We start from the raw sequence: 23,224 nt of genomic DNA on the forward strand, positions 1-23,224 counted from the left end.
CACTCCAGGCCACCCAGGAGTCAGGGTTCCACGATGGTATGCATAGGCCAAGTGTCTCCCACAGACAAACATGCTCTATCGCCAGAGCATGTTCCTTCATGTTCCAGAAAACCCTCCCACCACGCCCATCCAGGACTGCTAACTACAAAACTGGATAGCTGGGTATGAACTTTGATATACCACCCCGATAAACACCTTCTCACCAAACCAGAGTGGCTACAAACTCATTTCAAAACGAGTATTTTTTTGTGACACAAAACTTGTAGAAATTTAAGAACACCATTCATTATAGCAGCTGTGTCTTCCCTGTAGAATTCTTAGACAACCACATTTGTACACATGGTCTGAGCATGCGTGTGAGAATGAGAGGCTATGAACTGGACTACCGACATCATTAGTCTATTGGATTTTTGCATTTGAAATACAAACCCTGGGAAGCCCACGCTATTCCCACATTTACTTGTTGGAAACAACGCTCATTATATATATATATATATATATATATATATATATATATATATATATGAATGGTTAGTGAGGTTTAGCCATCATTGGACTAAGTAATTTTACAAGGCTGTGTTTTTCAAGCTTCAGAATTACAGATCTGACTGTGGGAGCAAAGTCTTGGGGGCAAGACACCTCTGATAACCTCACCCACAGACATTCCTCAGACAGAGCTTTCCTGTGTGTTAGCAAGGACTAGAGTGCAGCAAAGGTTTCTGTTCCTACTATTAAATGGCTGGCTTGCCTTCACTGCACTCTTAAATTTCTGCACAATGCACAGCCCTCAGCACCCTAAGGAGCACAAACAAAGGCTATCAGGAAAGTTCACCTACTCCCACGTCACAGAACAATGCTCGTTGCTAACTAAGCAATTCCCAGGGCAGATTTATGATGTCCGGAGTCCAGTGCGAGCGCTCAGGTTGGGCCCTTGGAATCTGAGGTCAAGGCACGCAGTGCTGCTGAATCGCAAGGCTTTCAGAAAACACAAGAATGTGACCTAAAGTCTGTGCCTGCATGCACGCCAGAGAAGGCTTAGGGATTTTGAGAAATTAAAGCTCATTAAGGCCCCCAAACAGCTTATGGTTCATGCTCTAAGATTCAACCTTGTCCTTCTCACTTGCTGCTGACCCCCCTTCCCAGTGAATAGCAGGTCTCCTGTGTAGAACACCACCTGCTAGAATGGCAAATAGAAATTATTTCTTCTCGTTTTTTAACAAAATCATGACTCTGGTATTTTTCTTATATTCTTATACCCTGAGTTATTATAGCAGGACAGAATCTCTAACCTATGAGCTAACTTAGCCCGCAACATTGTACAAGGGTTGTGAGTCCATTATAAATCTAAGTGCTTCGAAAGGTCAGTGCAAGTGGGCATAGTGGTACACCTTTAATTCTAGCAGAGAAACAGGTGGATCTCTGAGTTTGAGGTCAGCCTGGTCTACACAGTGAGTTCCAAGACAGCCAGAGGTATATAGTGAGACCCTGTCCCAAAAAAGACCCCCACCCCAATTAAAAAAGATGCACCCAAGGGCAAGAAAGGGCTTCTCTTCTGTTGCCTTTCAGGGAATATTCTGGATAGAGTTATTCCCACAAGTTTAGATAGTACTATAAACATGTAATATAACTCTGGAGACCAGGGTCTATCTCTTGCTGCCTAAAAAAGGGTGACTGCTTATATTTTACTAAGTATAATTATTACTAAGCTATTAAAACTATGAAATCATTTAACTTCATCTCTTTTCCTCTTTAATGGTCATCTATTAAATATTGAAATTGCACTAGAAAACAGAAATATATAAATACACTGGGAAATGTTTGTATTGCTTTATGGGCAGTAGGAAATACTGAAGGCTATGGGCAGCGAGTCCTAGCTAAGTGGAACCATCCATCTCAGGCTAAACCAAAGAGCTCCTAGGTCACTGCCGCCACCACCATGGTTCATATACTATAAACTGCTCGGGTGTTAGCTTTTCCAGGCACTGTAGCACATACTTGTCACCTCAGCACTCAAGGTGTAGAGGCAGGAGAATTGGGAGTTCAAGGTCAGCCTTGGCTAGACGTGAGCTCAAGGCCAGCCTGGATTACGTGAGACCCTGTCTCAAACACTAAAAACAGAGTCAAGAACTAGCCCATAGAACCCCCACCTCCATCCATTTCTAGTACTCAAGGTCCAAGTCAGGAGCAGAAGGAGAGAGAGGGCGAGCAAGGAACTCAGGACTGCAAGGGGTGCACCCACACAAGGAGACAGTGGGGATGTTCTATTGGGAACTCGCCAAGGCCAGCTGGCCTGGGTCTGAAAAGCCCTGGGATGAGGCCGGACTCGCTGAACATAGCGGACAATGGGGACTACTGAGAACTCAAGAACAATGGCAATGGGTCTCTGATCCTACTGCACGTAATGGCTTTGTGGGAGCCTAGGCAGCTTGGATGCTCAGGGAACCCTGATTGCTCTTCGGGCTGAGGAGGGAGGGGGACTTGATTGGGGGAGGGGGAGGGAAATTGGAGGCGGTGGCGGGGAAGAGACAGAGATCTTTAATAAATAAATAAATTAAAATAAATAAATAAATAAATACTTAGTAAAGGTAAAAAAAAAAAAAAAGAACTAGCCTATAATTCCAGCTGATTTTGTGTGAATCTAAGTAGCTAGCCAGACCATGGTCTCTAAATCACTACTAGGTCTCTATATTATGTTCTTCCAAGTTTCCAATAAAGTTCTTTTGTTTAGAAGTATGATAAACAAACCTTAACATAGACACTGAGGTCAAAGCAAGGGGCGATTTGAACACAATCTATGCAGAAAAAAGACCAATATTATCGATAAAATATAGTCTCAAAAATACTCCTAAGAAACACAAGGCTGACTGTCTTTTACAAGATAGTAACAAAGCTCTGACTTAGATGGTAGAGGCTGATAAAACCCACGGTTCTTCTCCAGCCCTCCATCAAACCTTTCCTTGTCTGCTAGCTAGGAAGGAAATTCCCGCGTGCCACCTAACCAGGGATGTGGTTGAAAAAGTAAGTTAGAGAGAATGAAGCAGAAAGGATGGAATGACAGTCCCTTACCCATTGCTTCCCACCGAATGCGTCTTGGACATATCAGCAAACTCCTCTTTTCTCTTGCTGCCGCTGGAGTACTGCTCGCTGTAGAGCTTGAGGGACATTTGCTCGACAGCATCTCTTTGTGCTTCCAGGTAGCAGAGCTGCACTTCAGCCTGCAGAGAAATGCAGAGGAGAACGGCTCTCTTAGTCCAGCAGGAATGCATCTCTGTGAGGGACAGCAGCTTGAAGGGAGGGAGCTGTTCACATCATTATACGGCCTGTGTAGGGTTGGGTTTAATGGGATCAGCTGGGCATATTACAGAATTACATTATAGATCTGAATCTTATAAGTTCTTCCTTAAAATATGACCTGAATAAATGAACTCTCAGAAGACCCAGTAAATATTACAAAGTATCCCTGAGGTCATAACACTGCATGATAAGACTTTACATAAAAATGCTGTGAAATTCCTTAATAATACTCTTCCTCACATTCTCACATATATCCTTTTTTAAAAGAAGTCTCCATTCAATTCATACACTGGGGTATTACACACACACACACACACACATACACATTTCTTTTTTGAATTTTTATTTTCTTCACTGGGGAGCAGTAAAATACCTTTTTTTAAATTCTAGTACATGTTTAATAACGGCCATATTCTTCATTTATTGCATTTTTTTTTACTCTCTGAACTATTGTCTTAATAATTATAAATCATGGATATGGGGCAGTGGTTCTCAACCCTCTTAATGCTGTGACCCTTTAATATAGTTCTTTGTGTTGTGATGACCCCAACTATAAAATTATTTTCATTGCTACTTCATAACTGTAAATTTGCTACTGTTATGAACTGTAATTTAAATATCTGTGTTTTACAATGGTCTTAGGCAATTCCTGTGAAAGGGTCACTTGGCCCTCAAGGGGGTCACAACCCCCAGGTTGAGAACCACTAGTGTAGTGACTTTTTTATACATAGGCATGGATCATTGAATCATAAACACTTGGGGGCTCGCTGCAAAGAAAAAGTAATAATATCACCATGTTGATATTTTTCTTTTCTTTTTTATTTTTAATTTTTGGATTTTTTTTAATCAACCAGAGGCCAAAGAATGCTAAATGGAAATGCATTGGATAGATGTTTTATTTATTGCCACTGTCACAATCCCTGTAGCTTTGGGTTCCCTAAAACACCTGCTGAGACTGAGCATGAAGTCCCCTCAGGGTCGCGCTTCCCCGTGTTGGAGGAGAGAAGGCAACAGAGAGTTCTCATGCACGGTGGACCGCGGGACCCTTCTTTTTCTCTTAGTATATTTCACAAAATCAAACACCTCTACTAGCATTTCTGGCCAATCTTAGAACTGCTACTTCATGATTTCATTATGTGTCTTCTTAGAAACCGTGATGTCCAGCAGACACGCCCTTCTACTCTTAGCATTCAGAGCCAATGGAAGCCTTTGGCCTGGACTCTTTTTAAAAGACTCTGCTATGGAGGAGAGAGAAGAGCACAGAGTGGCTATCACTTGAAGGGCCCGAACCATTAGACATCGTACATTTTTGGTTTTCATAAGCAACCAGTTATGAATGTCCTAAATTTCCACAGAAAATTTAAAGAGATAACATTTAGATTACTATAGTTACGTATTAGTTTCAGAAAATTCAAAACCAGTATCTATTCATCCATCTAGATTTTCTTGCTTAAACCAACTGGCTTGAATAAGAACAGACTCAATTAGATTAAGAATCATACACATATACGATCCTGTATGTATATGGACGTACATATACATATAGTTTGAGGCCAGCCTGGTCTACAGGACAGGCTCCAAAGGTAAGGAGAAACCGTCTCAAAAAATAAAAACAAACACACCTTAAGAGAGCAGACGATTGTTAAAAGTACTCATCACATCTCCAGTCTTACATATAAAATTTTAAACTACAATATTGCCTCCAGTCTACAAAGAGATGTACAAGCAGAAGAAAATAGTTCTCAAGAGTTGATGGGAGATGGGGAACTGAAAGAGCCACAGGGCTTCTCAATCAAGAGCCCTGCCTGAACTTATCTGACCAAAGAAAATACGGTTAATTTTGGGCTACATTCATGGCCTCAAACACCCGGCAGCAAAGTATAACCAGGTGAGGATGACTAGAACAGACATTTGTGAAAGACAAACCATGACTCTGGTCTCAGAGGCCTCACATTACACTCTAAGAATGGGCCACTGTCACAGCCAACTCCGACAATACAAAGATACTTCAAGCTTGTGCGGGGCGATCCCCTCACTTGTGTTTAGCTTTGCTTCACTGCCTTCCTTCAGACACCGTGGGCACAACACACGCTCAATGACTGTGACTTGGAACTGATGGCCTTTAAATATATTCCCTTCTTCAAATCATTCTTTTGTTTTGCCTTAGAAACCCTTTGGTGCTGTTTGACTATTGTAAAGAACAGTAAACTGTGACTCTGTTAAAGAAACCCACGCCTCACACACAGACTTTTGGGAGGGTCCTACTTCTGAATGCCCTTGTCTCCTAACCCTTATGCTTAAGCCTATATTAAAATGTCTTTATTAACCACCCCCAATAAAATAAAGTTTCAAAACTGATATCATACTAGACTTGGTAGGTTACCACCAAATCCAGCCTCCCGCTTTCTGCTAGGTCCCTTCTGTTTCTGTACTGTCCCTGTTCCTATGTGACACCAGTCCCTCCACTTACAAACTAGAAGTCTCTTTAGTGCCCATAGTGATGTCCACAAAAGCCACCTTTTCTCCTACTATTCTTCAACCCTGTGTTATTTACAGTCACACATTAGCTCCCCTAATGTTGTTGCTTTTCTTATGGTTAAAAAAAAATGACATGAAAACTCAAGAGAGTTGTTGTCACTGGCGTGGCATCTGGCTCTGGCTCCATGGTGCCTTTCTTTACTCTGGAGAACTAGGTTTGTATTTATTATCTGTGTCTGCTGCCTCTGATCTCTCTCCTCTTTCACACCGAATACCCTAGTTAAGCTTTTGTTCACCTCAACCCTACTCTTTGACCCCAATATGGTAGAGGGCACGTTCTCAGGACACTTGCTCTTGATGGCTGAAGGGCTCAGTCTTCTCCTCGTTTCTGGTCTTTGTTGAAGAGTTGTCTGCCATCCAGGCCTTCCCACCTGTCCGTTGTGTGGCAGAGTTTCCCATCTTCGTTCTGAGCCACAGCTCATCCATTTTTTTATTCACAAAGAGATTTCTTTTTTCCTTTCACCTTTTTGTTTTTATTGACATGGTTAGTGGTTCAAAATTTCTTACCATAATCTACTTTTGAAATTCAAAGTACATTTCTTGTCCAGAAATGGGCTCTGCTAGACCTTAATCCACATACCCATTATTAGGTACATTCTGACTAGACAGAAATAGTGAGATTATTATCATATTATTATATTACATGAGATCCTATGTCACCCTTCCAGACAACACACACACCTGAGTAGGATACCAAAAGTTTCTTCCCAGAGTAAGAAGCAGGACACAGGAAGAAATATTTCTTTGTAACAGTGACAATTGAAGGTCTTCAACAACTCTGTTGTGAATGTCTTTTATATATAGGACATTACCCAAAATGCAAATGTAGGCTTGCCATTGTGTGTGTCCTCAGGGAATATACAACTACAATCAGAAAAGCTGGGGTTCATCAGAAGTTCTCAACATTCATTCAAGGATAAGACTAAGAATATCCTTCAGAATGCGTCAAGGAAACAATATATTTTTTAGAATTTTTTATCACTAAATAAAACTATATATATAGATATATATAGATATATATTTAACAAGAGGGTCAAAGGGATGGCTCGGTGGGCACTTACCCAAGCCTGATGCCTGTGACTCACATGATGGAAGAGAGAATGAACTCCTGAAACGTGTTCTCTGCCCACTGCACACATACATACAGGAACACAGAGCAAATAAGGTGTGGAAAAATTAAGAATTTTGAACTATTTAGATATTATTTTCAGTAAATATTATTGTGTATAGTATTGTATATATTAAGTATATAGCAATATGATTATAGTGTCATCCAGAAAACCTAGCATTAGGGATAGTTAGTGATAGTTCTCATATCTTTATTTAAGAGACTCAGCAATAATAATTTAGAGTTTTAAGTGATCATTGCTATTTTTTATTGATTTGTTTGCAAATCAATAAAACATTCACTATCATATGTAGGAAATTTAACTTTAAAGCTGTACTTTTAATTAGATTGTTAAATAGTAACATTCAAACAAAGTGGGGACATTCACATCAACACTATTTTCATTTCTCTTGCATTTATGTATAAAAAGAAATGTCTTCCCTCTGTTTTAATGACATATGGGGTGTTTATTAATGCAATGAAAGCCACCTCCTTCTGACAGACAAAAACGAACCGTGACACCCAGTTGCATTTATAGAGACTTCACCCGCCATTCTGCCTTTCCTTTTTGGAATGCAAGAGGTTAAACTCATTAAAAATTCAGCATTTTGTATCATGAGCTACGGTGGGGGGAAGTGTGATTACAAGGTGTGGACTGGAGGGAGGATTAGAATTTTCGATGTTTCTCCATTACTGTTCCCTTCGAAATCTCTGCCTAGTGACAGATGCGGCAAGTCTGTGTTTACATTCTGCAGCCATCGCCGCCTAATTCCTACCCTCCGCACTAACCTGCAGAAAACTCGTGTTTATTCCCCACCAGAAACGCAAAATTTTAAATGTATATTGTGAAGATACAGCCAGAACTCTCTCAGCCTGCAGGTCAGTACAGGGATGCCTAGAAAGGCTACCACGCTACTCAGTTACTGCAAAGTCTCTGGCTATCACAAGAACTCCGGTTGCTTTGAATTTCTTTTAATTTATTTATTTATTTATTTATTTATTTATTTAAGATTTCTGCCTCCTCCCCTCTACCGCCTCCCATGTCCCTCCCCCTCCCCCAATCAAGACCCCCCTCCCTCCAGCCCGGAGAGCAGTCCGGGTTCCCTAGAATAGCTGTCTTCAAATGGAAACGGGTGGGGGCGGGGGAGTGGAGCAGGAACAACAAGAATTACTTTACATACTAATAATAACAATTTAGTTATCAAAACAGAACCAAACAAGCCTGCCTTTTTACTTTCTTCTGAAAATTCAGCCTCCCAGGGCTCTAATAAGCAGGGCCTATAGTTCAGGAATGCACGGTAGCCCTCAGTTCAGAGCCTATATTCTCATTTCAAAGAGAATCATCCACGCCGACATCCACCCTGTCAAGAAGCTCAACTTTGAGCTGCTAATGTAGAATAAAAATCAATATAAATTTTGATCATTTGATGAATATTTACTGCTTTCTTTAGTGTTTGGGGATTTTGAATTGAAAAGTGCTGAATCAAGTCATTTTATTTTTTTGTGTTTGTGCCAACACCAATTTACTACCCTCCAGAAAGTTCCTGAACAAGATGTCTCAGGTGGCAGGCATGTTGGTTTTTCCTGTCAATCATAACAGTGTGTCACTAGGGGACCATAAACATTTCCCTTTCATACTCTTAGTGTTCCAAAACGGAATCTTTTGATTATTTCCCTGGAAAAGGTAAGCCATCTCCTTATGCACTTTCCTTTTATTGTAAGCCTGGGCATCTGTTGTTTTCACAGTCAGCTAAGTCAAAATTGATACAATCTAGTAAAAGTTAAACACTTAATTAATTGGCTTCAAGGGTCATATACAATAAGCAGAATTCACAAATGGGTTGTTTCTCTGTGTAAAACTCAGCATCCTCCTGGGATAAAGACCTTTTGTGGACACCCCCGCCAGTCCCCATATGCATTTTTTCTAAAGAGTAACAAATATCATTTGATTGCTGTAATCAGTAGAAAGACTTCTCAGCACAAGACTTTACATTTTTATTGTAAGTAAAAACATACATTAAGAGGGCTAGCAATTAAAATGTCCCTCCAGTATTAGTTACATGAGAAGAACAGCATGCCACCCTTTTATTATGATATATTGCTAGATATGTGCATACACACACGTGTGTGTGCAATTGATATTACATATATTCCTCACCTGAATATCTACATGTGCATATATTCATATATATATATGTGTGTGTGTAACACATATATACACATATATGTAACAAAAGCTTACTGTTCTATAGAATGTTTCTGTAGTGACTTTAAGATTGTGGACAATGGCCTTTTCAACTTGAAAGACACTAACTTAATTGCCAGAACCCAAAAGGTAAGCAATTCTCATTGATGAAAATACCTTGCATGTAATAAAACAGCAGAAGACACAATAAAGAGACATTTTTGTTGGTTCCTATAAATTAAATAAAAATAGCAGCAGCTGTGTTTCCCATGGATGATATAGCTTTAGACAATTGCTAGACATTATGTGGACAGATGTTTTAAATAAAATAAGGTATTCAGATTGCTAGATACCTTGCTAGATATGGAGGCAATTATAGGATATCTTTGTTAAATTACATTTTTCATTTTTGTGAGGAGAAAAAAGAATTGTCCTGGAAACAGTACCAACAGGAAATGATCCTATATCTAAAACAGCTGGATACTGTAACTAATATAAATTTACGAGAATAAAAATGCTGTGTGCCTCTGGAGACATGCAGGAACATGCCGTAAAAATAAATGAGAATATCAAAGTATTTAAAAAGGAGAAAATACATTTTATCTAGAAATTATATTGAGATATAGTCCACTGATTAATGAGAAATATATGGAGATGGAGAAAAAGGAACATATGAAAAGTTACTTTTAAACTGCTAATATTTTATTTAAAGCTATATTTGTAGGAAATGCCAGTATTTTTTAGAAAATACCATTGCTTCTTATTCTATTGACTTTTAATCATAATAACCCAAAGACATATACTGAGTCTAATTGGGAGGTTCTAAAGGAAACAAAGAATGTTTGCTGAGTGACCTGAACCCTCAACGTTAGATAAAATTATTGTAGCAAGTCACAAAGCCATATGTATAGGAGCTCCCCCTGCCGTGTGTACTCCCTTATCCCAGTTCCTGTTAGCTAGTTCAGTGGGGAAAAAACATCTTATATGCCGACTCACACGACAAAGGCGCAGGCGTTAACTGTCAACATGGAGTGTCTCCAGTTTCGTTCACTTTAATTCTCTTCAGTTAAAGACAAAACGCACAAGCCCACAAGAACGGTTTAAGAAAAAAGTACGGGTAGAAATGTGCCTGCAGAGTCGCCGAGACAGCTTAGCAGGTGAAAGCCCTTGTTACTAAGGCGGACAAGTTGAGCTCAGCCCCCAAAGCTTCACGATGGGAGAAGAGAGCGGATTGCTCTATGCACGCCCCTACCCACAAACACATATATGGAATAAATATTCAAACAATGTGTTTTAAAGAGATCTCTGTGCACAAGAGATGTGAGGAAGCCTAGGAAAGCACACCCACATCTTGGGTATTCACGCTTCTCACCGAGGTTTAAAACTTATCTGGGATCAGCGCCTTGGAGGTGAGGGTCTCAGACAGGAAGAGACCATGGAAAGTCAGGATTCCCCCTGGGCCCCAGAGTCAGAATAGTTCACACTGATTCAGAAGCAGGCTCCTGTATGTCCGTGGGGGAGGAGAACCCAAGAGGAAGAAAGGGCAAGCAGGACATAGAAGATCCAGTGGACAAAACGCAATGTCTTGAGAGAAAAGAGCGGTTACCAGAACAGGGCCCGCAAAACCAAGATTTAAAGTGAACCCTAAACGTCGGGGCAATAATTCTCTCTTTTCTACAGGTTCTCCAAATAATAAAAAGAACAGTTACTATTTTTCTGGGAAATCTGTGTCCATCCACCTCCACACACCCCCCCCACATACTTCTGCAATAGTGATTTGTGTGTGTGTGTGTAGACACAGGTTGACCACTGACCATCAAGACTGCTCACAGCATGTAGAACTTGCCATGCTGCTTAGATCGTCCTGAAAATTCTTACTAGGTCCCTGAGCTATCACAGTCATTAAAGACAAACAAAAGGAAACACACATGTCTTTTTTCCCTCATCCTTGATGACTCTATTCCTATCCATCAGACATACTGGTATTCTAAGTAAGGATCAGGGTAAGAAAAATTATATCCTCCATTTTCTGTTGCTGTTGATTTTAAGGGCAGAGTGAACAGATGAGCTGACGACATGAATAGGGTGCTACGCTCTAAATCTATTTTAGTCAGGACAAACGTTTCTCTGAAACAGTGGTTTACATCTGACTTCTTATATTGGCAACCCGTGTGCTATAGCCATGCCTCTCCAGAGTCTTCAAGGACCTGCAGTATTCGGTCTTCATTGTCTGTCACTCCAGTCTGCTGAGCTGCTTGTCTTCCTGATGGCTGGACACATCTTTCAGCATCACTGCTGGTATGGACCTACTTCCTTTCCACTGTGGCCATGTACTTCTCTCTGCCTGGAATTTTCCACTTCTCCTTTCCACTGGACTAGCACATTTTTATCTTCAAAATCTGTTCTAATGGCTTTTCTTTCCCCAATTATTCTCCCTCTCTTTCTCCTCCCCACTCCTCCATCTTTGAGCTTCCTGATATTTATGACTATATTTGATTCATTTTTGTTTTATCTTGCTAGTTTGCATTTTCTAGAATATGAGTTTTTAATTCAGATTTCACTAGAAACTAAATTCCACAATGGCAGGGACCATGTCTTTTTTTGTTTGTTTGTTTTAGAGAATTTTGTACATGAGTCTACATCTTTCTTATTGACGATTGCCTCTCGAGTGCCCAGAAAACTGTGTGCTGAATGAGTGGGGAGTTGTTGTGTGGGAGCTCCTGAGATACCTTGCTGATAGTCTCGCTAGAAGAAGCTGAGTCCTTGCAGGAGTAGCGTCATGGTTGGTTCTAATCAGAATCTGAGACTGCTAATCTGACTGTAAGATGGGATTCTGACCAAAATCACCTGCAATTCTTTCTTTTCGTTTTCCAAGACAGGGTTTCTCTGTGTATCTCTGGCTGTCCTGGAAGTCACTCTATAGATCAGGCTAACCTCAAACTGACAGAGATCTACCTGCCTCTGACTCCCTGAGTGCTGGGATTAAAGGCATGCACCACCACCACCTGGCTTCACCAGAAATTCTTTTCAGTTTAAAAAATGGATTGGGCTTCCCTGAAATTTGTGAACATGAAAGCCCTTGGACATCACTAATCCCCTCTGTTACAGATTTAAATTTACAGGGACATCTAGTTTTAGCAGGTCTCTCTGAAATAAGATAAAGAATTCAATAAACTCTGACATGAAGAAACTTTATCTTGTTTCAGACAATGGTTGAAAATGGAATTCTTAAAGATATAGTAGAAAATAACACTTGATCATACAAACAGGACAGGAAAAAAAATCCCGTCCCAAAGGAGCCAAGGAAAGAGAAAATGCTTAATAACTGGTCAATCTCCTAAATGGATCACTTTCAGATTCCTAAACATCCCCAGCTTAGCTGCCAGTTTTCAAAGGGGAGGGGATGGAACAATTTACCTGTTGAAAGGCCAGCAATTATTTTTCAAGTTTTATGATATACATCATAACCCTACACAGAATCTGTTCTGTGTGCAACTTTCAGAATCTAAGTATCAATTATTCTTGTAAGTATCAGTGAGGTTGCATTTCTTCACAAAGAATGTCTTCAAAATTATTTTAATATTTCCATTTCAAATTTAATAGTATATGTTCTTTGCTACATCTAAGATGGAACAGTCATCTTTTAGATGCTAATAGCTTGCTTCATCATATGTATGTATGTATATGTACATATATCTTAATTACTCTTCTATTGCTGTGAAAAATCACCATGACCCTGGTCTTGGTGATAGAAGAACCAATTTCCTGGGGAATTGCTTACAGTTTCAGAGATTAGAACCCATGACCATCATGGTGAGAAGCACAGCAGCAGCAGGCAGGCAGGTGTGGTGCTGACACTGAGAGCTAACATTCTGATCTTTAGGTTAGGCACGAGACAGAGAGAGATAACTAGGACGTCATTGACTTTTGAAAGCTCAAAGTCTGCCCCCAGTGACACGCCTTCAACAAGACCACACCTCCAAATCCTTCCCAAACAGTTCCACCAATTGCCACTAAGCATTCAACTCCATGTCCTATGGCCCATTATCATTCAAACCACCACAATTAAGATATGAAACTAGATGACAGACATTCCAGTAAGTGTATCAACAACACAGCAAGTAATCTCACAAAAAAAAAAAAAAACACAAGGCCTGTGTGACTTTCCAGTCTTTTTGTCTTTGGCAGCATTTTCATAGTGTGGGTCCTTTTGCATTTCTGCTATGCCTTACATAGCTAAAACTCATCATACAAATTGTACTCCAAGGCATAAGCAGAAATATATTAAGATTTGAAAAATGATCCAAGAAGAAAAGAGCTTCGTGCATGGGAAACAGTTATCTTAGATGCCCTGGAATCTCTCATGCCTGAGGACAGTGAAGTGACCCTGATTATGAAGTGGCACTGCAAGTTTTCTTGTGATCTGCAGGTGTGTGACACACAGATCACAGGACCACCTAGTGCATGCATCATCACACAGGCTTCTGCTAGGTTACTCAGCATCAAGCCACCATCTACATGAGTAAAAGTCCACAAGAGAAAAAGGCCTTTGTAAGAGTTTTTCCATAATCATGTGATCGGGCAATCATGACTGCTTGATTCAAAAAGCCAAGAAACAAAGCACAAGAGCCTCCGTGGTTATCATTTGCTTCAGAATAGAGCTAAATGTCTCTCCATCATGTTTATGTTTCTTTAGGGCTGGGTCCCAGTTCCCTTTCCCACTTATCCTCTGTGAACTCCTTTTCTGACAGAAGGCCAAACCCATCTATACTCACATCAGACTAGCCTGTGCCCTCCCACAAAGAAGGCTTTTCCATCTCTCTACTCAGCAATTCTCCATTTCTGCAGCTTCTCTTTCCTCCTGTTTTCCAGGCTAACTAACCTCCTTCTCACCTGAATTTCCTGGTTGTATAATCTGTCCATCTCGTATAACAACTTCCCTTTCTATGGTGTAAGTGTTCATGGTTCCTCTATATGATTATGTTGTAAGTGTCCCCAGGAGTGAGACATGAACCAGATTTATTTTGGTATCATCCACAGGATTCTGGTCCAGACAGATGCTCAGTATATACTGATTGACTGATTGAATGGGTGGGTGAGGTCAAGGGAGGGGTGGGAATGGCTTAATTCCATCCGAGAAGAGTTAAAGATATCTGCTTAGTAATTAATTCAGGAATTTGGAGCAGGAAAAATACAACATGAGCCTGCAATATCATCTTGTAAAGAGAACAAAGAGGCAGCCATTGACTGTAGAGAAAAAGACACAGCTGTATCCTGAAGAGGCCTTCAGGCAAATGTAGAAAATACACGCTCCAAATAGAATCACTTCAAGTCATAGTTACATACTGAACAAATACAAGTAAATTTGTACATAACTGTATTCAAACCAGAAAAAGAGACAGTAATGCCATCATGGGAGGTGCTGTTATTCTAATACATTGTTCCACTGGGAAACAAAAGGATATTAGAAGAGAAACTGTAATTATCAGAGGTGGCACAAGAAAACTTTATGGTTTTTTTTTAGCAGCTAGAAATGTATAATAAATATTACAACTAGTAGTCCACCATTTTGTAACTTCCAAAGAAATAATTGATTGTAACATGCATCACCAACGGATATGTTAATGGGGAACTAAATCCCCACAATGCACAGGGTCCACTGACTGCCTGCTAACTCTAAGGGGAATCTCAACTGCATGAAGGTCTCTGGACACCTCCTCCACACTGGCACCACAAACAGTAGAAATCCTGACAGGAGGTGCCACCCCCAGAACCACGCATGTCGCGAAGCCTCAGTCCAAGAACTCTTCTTGACTAAAATTTCAGTTTATAACAAACAATGACTGGGGAAGAACTAGAAGTGAAAGAAAAAGAAATTAGGAGATTTCCTGAGCATGAATCTAGAACACGAAGCAATTCACACAATAAGTCACCTGGCTCATTCAGAGTGGCAAAGGATGGTGGGACGTTAGCATGAACGGCATTTTGAGACAGAAACAAAAATGACCAGGGTCGCAGTCAAGGCAGCTGTGAGAAGAGAGTTCCTGTCACTCTGGCATTAAATACATTTTTATTTATTTTATTTGATCTAAGCTGTTATCTTGTAGCTTTAGAACCACACCTAAGAGAATGATGCTCTCAAAAACTGATAAACCACTTGATATTAGGCATAACTCCACACTCGGGATGAAGATGCAGCTCTCTATCATTCCATACAACATTTGGGAAGAAGCATAAGTTTTATATTTTATTTAATTGGATATTTATGTTTTATAGTTCTACCTCAAATAATCTATTATCCTATGAAATAATTATTGATTTTACCCCATTATTTGACACAGTATGCAAATTATAAATGAATTGGATGTCTAATCATGACCACACTGTCTATTACCTAAACTGGGTGTATTCATTGGGCATCTGGATTAATGCTTAAATGATGGATAGCAACATTTTGTTTAATCTAAGATCACTTACCAATAGAATTAGATACTTCTCATAATAGATTACATATACTTTTGTGATTTGGGTCCCATGTATAACATGTTCCTTAATATTCACAACTTATCCTGGGCACCAATATACCAGATATTATCCTTGCCAGTGGAAAGAGATGAGGAACTTGTCACATAGATATTGGAAAGAATTTCTCCAGAGCTTCTGGCTCCAAGTCATGGGCTTCAGTTTTTGAGCTCCACTTCGTTGCAGGTATCATCTGTAAGCAACAGTCCTGAAACCACGGTTTCCACTCCATAGGGAGGAGTCCCTGACTGGCACTTCCAGCAGTTCAAACAGCTGGCAACTGGGATACCATTATCAAGTCTGCTATGGAAGCTACACACTTTGACCACTTTCTGAACCTCTTCGGAAGAGGTTCAGTCATATGGCATTCCGTGGAGACCTGCTCAGGTTAACTTCTCCTTCATGCCACGCCTACAAACGCACAATCCTCTGTAGGTGGGATGGGCAGGTGGTGTCTGTCAGTCTGCGAGGGAATCTCTTTGCTTGTACAACAGGCATCGGTGCACCTGACCGCTCCCTTTCGCCCATCAGTCTCTTAGGGAATTTTCTCCTCCTTACTGCTTCTTTGTTCTGTTAGAAATCATTAGTTGCCAAAAGGAAACATTGCTGTGTTTGGATTGAACCTGACAGGTAGAGAAGTTATAAAAAGATAGGTGAACCTCGTGACACAGGTAACACCGACACAGGGACAGACAAGGACAAACAGTAACGGAGGAAAATGGAAAGAGAAATCCAAAGCCACAGCTGGAGAGACAGCTCTGTGTGCAGAGCGCTGGCCGCACAAGCCTGAGTACCTGAGTTTGGATCCCCAGTGTCCACATAAGAAGCCACTGCAGAAAGATAAGTGGACCCCTGGACCTCACTGGCCAGCCAGTCTAGTCAATCAGTGAGCTCCAAGATCAATGGGGACCTTGTTTCAAAAATAAAGTCTGAAGCAATGCAAGAAGATCCCAGGTCAAGACAGATTCACAGGTGCCCCTGAAAGCTGTGTTCTCACTTAGAACCTGGGGAGAGAGCAAATTGTCGTTCTCTAGTCTATTCCCAGGGTTCTAATGTCATTTCTTTTCAGAATTTCCAAAGCTCTAAACTAGACTTTATTGTTCTAGCCAGCTCTCCGCCCCTATATGAACCATACATAGAAGTTTCTTTCCAGGATCCCCAGTAATTGCCTTTCAATTTGGCACAGCCAAGTGTACCCATTAGGTTGTCTCTTCCCACCAGATGTTTTCCAGCTGTTCTCAATGCCTTTCTGCTAATGCTTTGCCATCTGCCACCTTAATGGTGATACAACAGGGATCAGATGCTTTGGTGACTTTGCTCTTCTAGTTGTGAAGGCCTGGCCCATTGCCTCAGCCGAGGAAAGTCTGCTGTGTGTATCCATAGCATTAGCGAGCTAGTTACTACATTGATTCCCGCTTCCAACTGACCGGCTGGCTCACTAGGCAGCTGTGTTGTGAGGGTCAAGCGCTCTCGCTGCCTCTTCTCTCCCTGCACTGGTCTTCACTAGTGAACTCATAACATCCTTTCTGACAGTCACGTGTTCTGCCTTCAGGAAGACTGACAGCCAGCATCTTTTAGCCTACATAATACTCTTTGCCGTTACCTCAAATCTTTTTTTTTTTAGTCCTCATGCTAATAGCACATCAGAGGCAGCTATGTGCCTTTTGTGTCACCTTGGTAGTCATACCTTGCACATGGCAATCTCATGCTTGTTTGATATTCTCTACGGCTGAATGGAGACAAATCTTGGCCCTCTGAGATTGACAGTCCGTTATCAGAGTCAAAGTCTGCTAAAGCACAATAAGAGTTAATGATGCTGACTTCCAGGGACCATAAATCAGTTTGTAATCTATTTGTATATACCTATTGAGACGATTACTTCTCTTTCAATTATTCACAGTAATGGAAACTATTTTTCTGAAACCATGATTATACTAGATGTCAAAAAGGTTATCACTGTTAGCTCATAATCCCTTCCAAAGACCCAGTGGGAATGGTTGTTATTGGGACTTTAGCAAATACAGCAGTAGGTTAGGGAGAGCTGGCGATATGCATACTAATCACGACGTACCTGTCTTCAGCTATCTGTTTATATTTTAATTAATTATTTTAAGTTTTCGTCCCCTTAATATGGTAATCTCACGTATTATCTTCCAAAACAACACAAGCGTTCTACTGTGCTTGAGGTCATGAGCCGGGTTTGCTTATAGAACATCCAGGTTGTTAAGTTTGGAACTAGAAGATAATGTTAACACAATCATCACCAGAATGTTTATATAACAGCTCACTGCTGTTATAACGATGGCTTATCTTAAAAAAGCACCCCCGTCTCCATTCCAGACCATATTTAACTTAGCAACAGAAATATCAGCCTTCTATCGGACACTGTACTGAGAAGACCAAACGGCAACTTGGTGCCTTACAGAAGGCAGCCACATAAACAGGAAAGAAGCCACGGCTGTGCTCACAGCAACAATGAATTAGTCAGGCTTCTACTACAGCCAAGAAATATATTTAGCTATTTACAAACACACAACAATGTTGGAAGCCCCTAAAACATGCTTATATAGGGTTAAGTACACAGTGGTTATATATGGCTAAATAAAAGGAATCAAGACACTCATTAGCAAGGGACACGGACTAAACCACGGTCATCCAGGGCAGAATGCTGTAAGGGAAGGGGGTGCATTCACGGGCCAACACTGGAGAGATATTTCAAGAGCTGATGTTTGCACTGCACTTTAGTTTTAGTTTAGACAATGTGATTCTATGAATCCCTGACTGGTTTTAAATACATCATTCTCCTGCCTCAGCCTCCTGCAGATGGGATTATGGGGAATAATATACGTCTGACTGCTTTCGTTGACTTTCATTAAATGAATAGAATCTTGGCCGGAAAAAAAAAAGAGTTAAAACTAATGAAAGAAGTCTTTATAACTGAACTTAACAGACTCCACTGTACTTCATATAATCACTGCTGTTTTGCACCCCTAAGAGTGTTTTTGAAGTTTTCAGTGCAGTTAATTGAAACCCTACTAGATGCAAATCAAAAGTTTCAGCCTTAATTGAGATATTTTGAAAATTGAACCCATTGCTTCAGGCAGGTGCTACATGAGATTCCATTAATATAGGTAATTAACATTAGCCTCTGCTTTAATTAACATGCACACTTTAATTAGCAAAGCATTAACCAACATTAAAAAATCTGATCTTCATGCATCACAAAAAACTGCAAAGTTATGACTAGTATGTTATTTTTCTCCAAGGTTGTAAATCACAAAATAGCAATTCCTTTTAGAGAACACACCAAATTTAAAATATTAAACAGGATGAGGCATGGGAGTAAAAGCTACCACTATGAAAAGGGATGCTCTTTAGAAAAGATCGAGCCAATGATGTCCATATTTTAAACATGAATCATGTCATGGTCTTTCAGCAATCTGTTAGAATGCAAAGGACACGGACATGAAAGGTTCCCGCAGCCTGTCACCTACTTCGTACGTGATGGACAAATGGCTAGGCTACTTGACATAGCAGGACCATCCGCTTCAGCTTTTCTGATCCTTCTCCGAGACAAAGCAGAGCAGCAGCCAGGAGTGATCTTTATCTTTAACAAGGAAAAGCTTCAAACGAGCCGAGATTTGATTTTTCAAACCATCAATGCTGTCTGTTTGAAAACAGCCATTTACTGTCCCCATACTTAACATATATCATACCAGACACCAAGGAATCACTAAGCACATAACTTTTATTAATACAAGATTAACTTGTGTGTTTTTTCCTTACAATGGTCACTGGGATGTGCTGAATTTTAAGCTGTGTTCATTGACCATCAGTGTCCCTTAATCATTGCCTTAGAGAATACCATTTCATCACTGTATAAAATATTATCGAAATCACACCCGTAAGGCACACCATTGTATCTTTTTCTCTCAAGCTATGCTAAAGTTATAGCAAAAAGAATAGCGACCCTGTAAAGCACACATTTGCAGGAAAATCAATCCTAACCAGCTTAATCTCTGGGAAAACAGTTCAGGATGTTGGGAGTACAGCTCAGCAGACATGTACTTGTCTAACAAGTGGGAGGTCTTCAGGGAGAGAGAGAATATTACACAAAATTAAGATAGCTAATTCTCTGAACATCTTTTCTGTCTATAAGGCAGTATTTGAGGCACAAGGAAATCTGAGTGGCTACACAATGAAAGTAAAGGAGTCCTAAGTGTTGGGAGCAGACTCTCCAGTCTAAACAGAAGGCATCAGAAAGCAAGGCTTACATTGATAAGATTGTATCTCAGCAATGGGAGAGAAAGGGCTGGGGAGGGCATTCAAATGCACAGGCTCCTTTGCTCTTTTAAGTGATTGCTAACGTGCAATTGCTTGTTTCCAGGGAATCCCAGGATGGTTGGCTGCTCCTCTCTTCCTAACACTGGCCACTTTGCTACAGTCACTACAGGGTCAACCTTTATCCTTCATGAACACCACACAGTGTGAGCTCATTCACCTACCTAGACAATAGATATGTTAGTGAAAAGGGGACTTTCCCAGGCTAATCCCAACCTCTTCCTTTCTTTTTTCTATTCTTTCCTTTATTCCTCATATTTTCTCTCCTTATTTATTTAGCACACCAGGCAAGCACTGCACCAAAGAACTACATTCTAGCCTTCTTTTAAAATCTATTACTTTTCATACAATTCCTTCTCCCGTCAATTTGTCTATGTCCCCTTGCCTCCAGATATGGAAATTTCTTACCATGATGCCTTGACAAGCAACTCTTCTATATGAAATACCTTCCCTCATACTTGGATGAATCTGAAGGTCCGCAGTTCCCACTCTTATGCTTATATTTCTGAGTGCATCACTGACTACCTTCCATTGGTAGAGATACACCCTCTCCGATGTGTAAATTGTAGCTTCCTAAATAATCTTTAGTTCTTTAAGGCCATGGCATCTCCCCAAGTGTTAGGGCTCCCACTTCATATGCCATAGGTTTCATATGAAACCTTGCTGTTGGCATTTTAAAATATCTAATTGACACTTGTAGATCACAGGTCAATCAAGGCAAGGCAACAATAACGGTGCTGATGAACATTTTGATGATTGTGACAATACCTCTTCTATAGTCAACTGCTCTTAATCTACTGCATTTTCTATCTTTTCCTGGTTGTTAGTGGGTTAGCTTAATAAAAATAACTTTCTCATTAAAATATTTTGACAAGCAAACTTATATGTTAAATTATACTGAAGTTGCAAATCCCAAACATATTATTCTGTGTGTAAGAATCCATCTGAGTAGAATATTGTACTCTTTATATCTTGTTTTTCAATAGCTGCTTTGTAAAGATTACGATGACATGTAAGGTGTCCTTTATAAAAACTCAGTGCGGTGTATCTTTCTAATCCATAGACTTGTTCATTTGGTTTTAACTCATCACCTTTGTGGTTGAGTTCACTTTCTCGCAGAGGCCGCATCCTCACCAATTCCATTGCATTCTGAGACTGTGCGATGGTGTCAGGAAAACAGTCTGAGAATGTCAGGGATGCAGGCTTCAGAGTCCAGCTCTGGGGAAGCTAGAGTATGTAATAGCTTCAAAAAGCTCCCCTAGCCAGTTGCAAATGACATACCAATATTAAATTGAGCATGACATTTTTTGAGAGAGGAAATTACACAGCAGATATATAGCTGCTAAAAATTATGGGCATTTTATAGGGCAAAGGCTCATTTTTAATAAAGAACTAAAATAATGACTTTAAGTTTGAGCAATTAGTAAGAGATTAAGGTACAATGGTTTCATATTAGACTCACATGGCAGAAGAGCTCAAATGGGTCTCTGGTTTGCCACTGTGAGTCTGCGCCAGTTTTAATAGGAAGAGACCTAAAATTTCCAGTCATATGTAAATGTGAAATGACAGAATTCAATTAGTATGTGTTTTTCATTGACTAGATCAGTTCATGGCCACAAATAAAAATGAGGCAGTATTTTGTTTCCTCTATGTTTGCTAAATATAAGCCATTCAAAGCAAAAGAACAGATACAAATCTATCCCTATCAGCTTCATTGTTTTCTTCAAGGTAAAGGTCATTATCCTTATAGATGATAAATGAGGAAATTGGCACCCAGTCCTTACTTATTTATCAATAAAGAGATAGGAAAAAATAACCAACATGGTGTCTAATTTGTCAATGGTAGAATACTTACATTGAGGCCTAACGTGGGCTAGTTAAGAAGACAACTCTTTCATGTTTTAATGAGGGTTATAGAAAGATGAATGAGAATAAATCAATATTTGATTAAAAAGTTTTCTGGATGAGCATTCGGAGAGAGGAATGAGAGAAAATGAGGGAAGAAGAAAAGGTGAAAAGTTCAAAGGTCAGGGGTGAATTGCACTTTAGGCGGAGAATCGTACTCTGTGCTGGAAACAGCTTCATTCGGTGGCAAAGGCTGCCAGTGTCTTTAAGGAAGTTAAAATATCTCCGATCTGATACAATAGTGCTGAAAATAACATGAGGACTTCCCTCTTAAGGAATTTTGTGTGTTTTGTAAAGACCAGAAGACAAAAGAATGCTTCACAAAATTACCCAGTTCCTTGATAGAGTGGGTTTCCACAAGAAGGAAGGAAAGCCAGCAGAGACAGGTGGGGAACAGACAAGGCCCGGGCTGGCAGACACAAAGTCTGCTTCCAAATGGTCTGAGCCAGGGAAACGCAGAAGCACTGGGTGGCCACTCGTGCCCTTTGGAAAGTGAAGAGGAGAATAGTAAAAATTATTCAGGCCTCCGCTGTTGGGAAGCTGGCACATTCAGGCAGGACACGGATAGGGGAGTGGGACAGGAGAAATATAAGCTTAGTTGTTATATTATTGCATATGTTTACCCAGCATGCAAAGTTAGGTGTCAAGAGCATAAAAAACAACTGGCAACTTTCTACGCAGATTCCACGGAGACTGAACTAAAGATTTAGAACAAACTTCTAGGAAGATGTATGTGTACAAAGAGGAGAAGATCTAGGCTCAGGACCAAAGGGAGACAAAAAAAACTAATCAATAAAAAAGTCTGCAAAATAAAAGAACTCTAAAAAATTATAACAGTGTGCTATGTCTAACCACCATGGGAGATGTGTCTTCAACAGCCCACAGTGATGGTGTCCCACCCCAATCTGTGTTGAAACTTAATCCCAAGGCAACAGAAGTGTGCCCTTTGGTAGGCCCTCAGCCTTTCGGGCTCAGCACCCTCCTAGGAGGACTCAAGGTTGAAGGAAGCATTCTTATCCCCCATCCCTTCCAACTGTCAGAAGAGTGTTCATCTTCACAAGATACAGCAAAGAGGTGCTATTCTGAAAATAGAAACCCAGCCCTCATGAGACAGCAGACCTGATGGTGCCCAATCTTAGGTGTCTCAACCTCTGTGACAAGGAAGTGGCTGCTCTCTCTAAATCACTGTCTCAGGTTCTCTGACACGCAGGTACAAATGAACTACAGCAGGTCCATGAGATGTGGAGCAGACTGTCTGCACCAACAGGAAGATCCCTCGACTACCATGATGACAATGCCAATCCAGAACATTTAGAAGCATGAAAAAAAAT

General features: G+C 40.4%; 1 protein-coding gene across 3 annotated transcripts in view; it reads right to left on the reverse strand.

Moving 5' to 3' along the window:
• Akap6 (A-kinase anchoring protein 6) overlaps positions 1–23,224 on the reverse strand; it is a 387,996-nt gene that overhangs the window by 125,873 nt on the left and 238,899 nt on the right. For all 3 annotated transcript variants that reach the window (XM_013347205.2, XM_013347218.2, XM_013347211.2), the window contains exon 8: positions 3,067–3,215. In XM_013347205.2, coding sequence (XP_013202659.1) covers positions 3,067–3,215 — 149 coding nt within the window. The remainder of the gene's footprint in view (positions 1–3,066; positions 3,216–23,224) is intronic.

The sequence above is a fragment of the Microtus ochrogaster genome, chromosome 1 (assembly GCF_000317375.1).
Source record: "Microtus ochrogaster isolate Prairie Vole_2 chromosome 1, MicOch1.0, whole genome shotgun sequence".
Classification (NCBI taxonomy): domain Eukaryota; kingdom Metazoa; phylum Chordata; class Mammalia; order Rodentia; family Cricetidae; genus Microtus; species Microtus ochrogaster.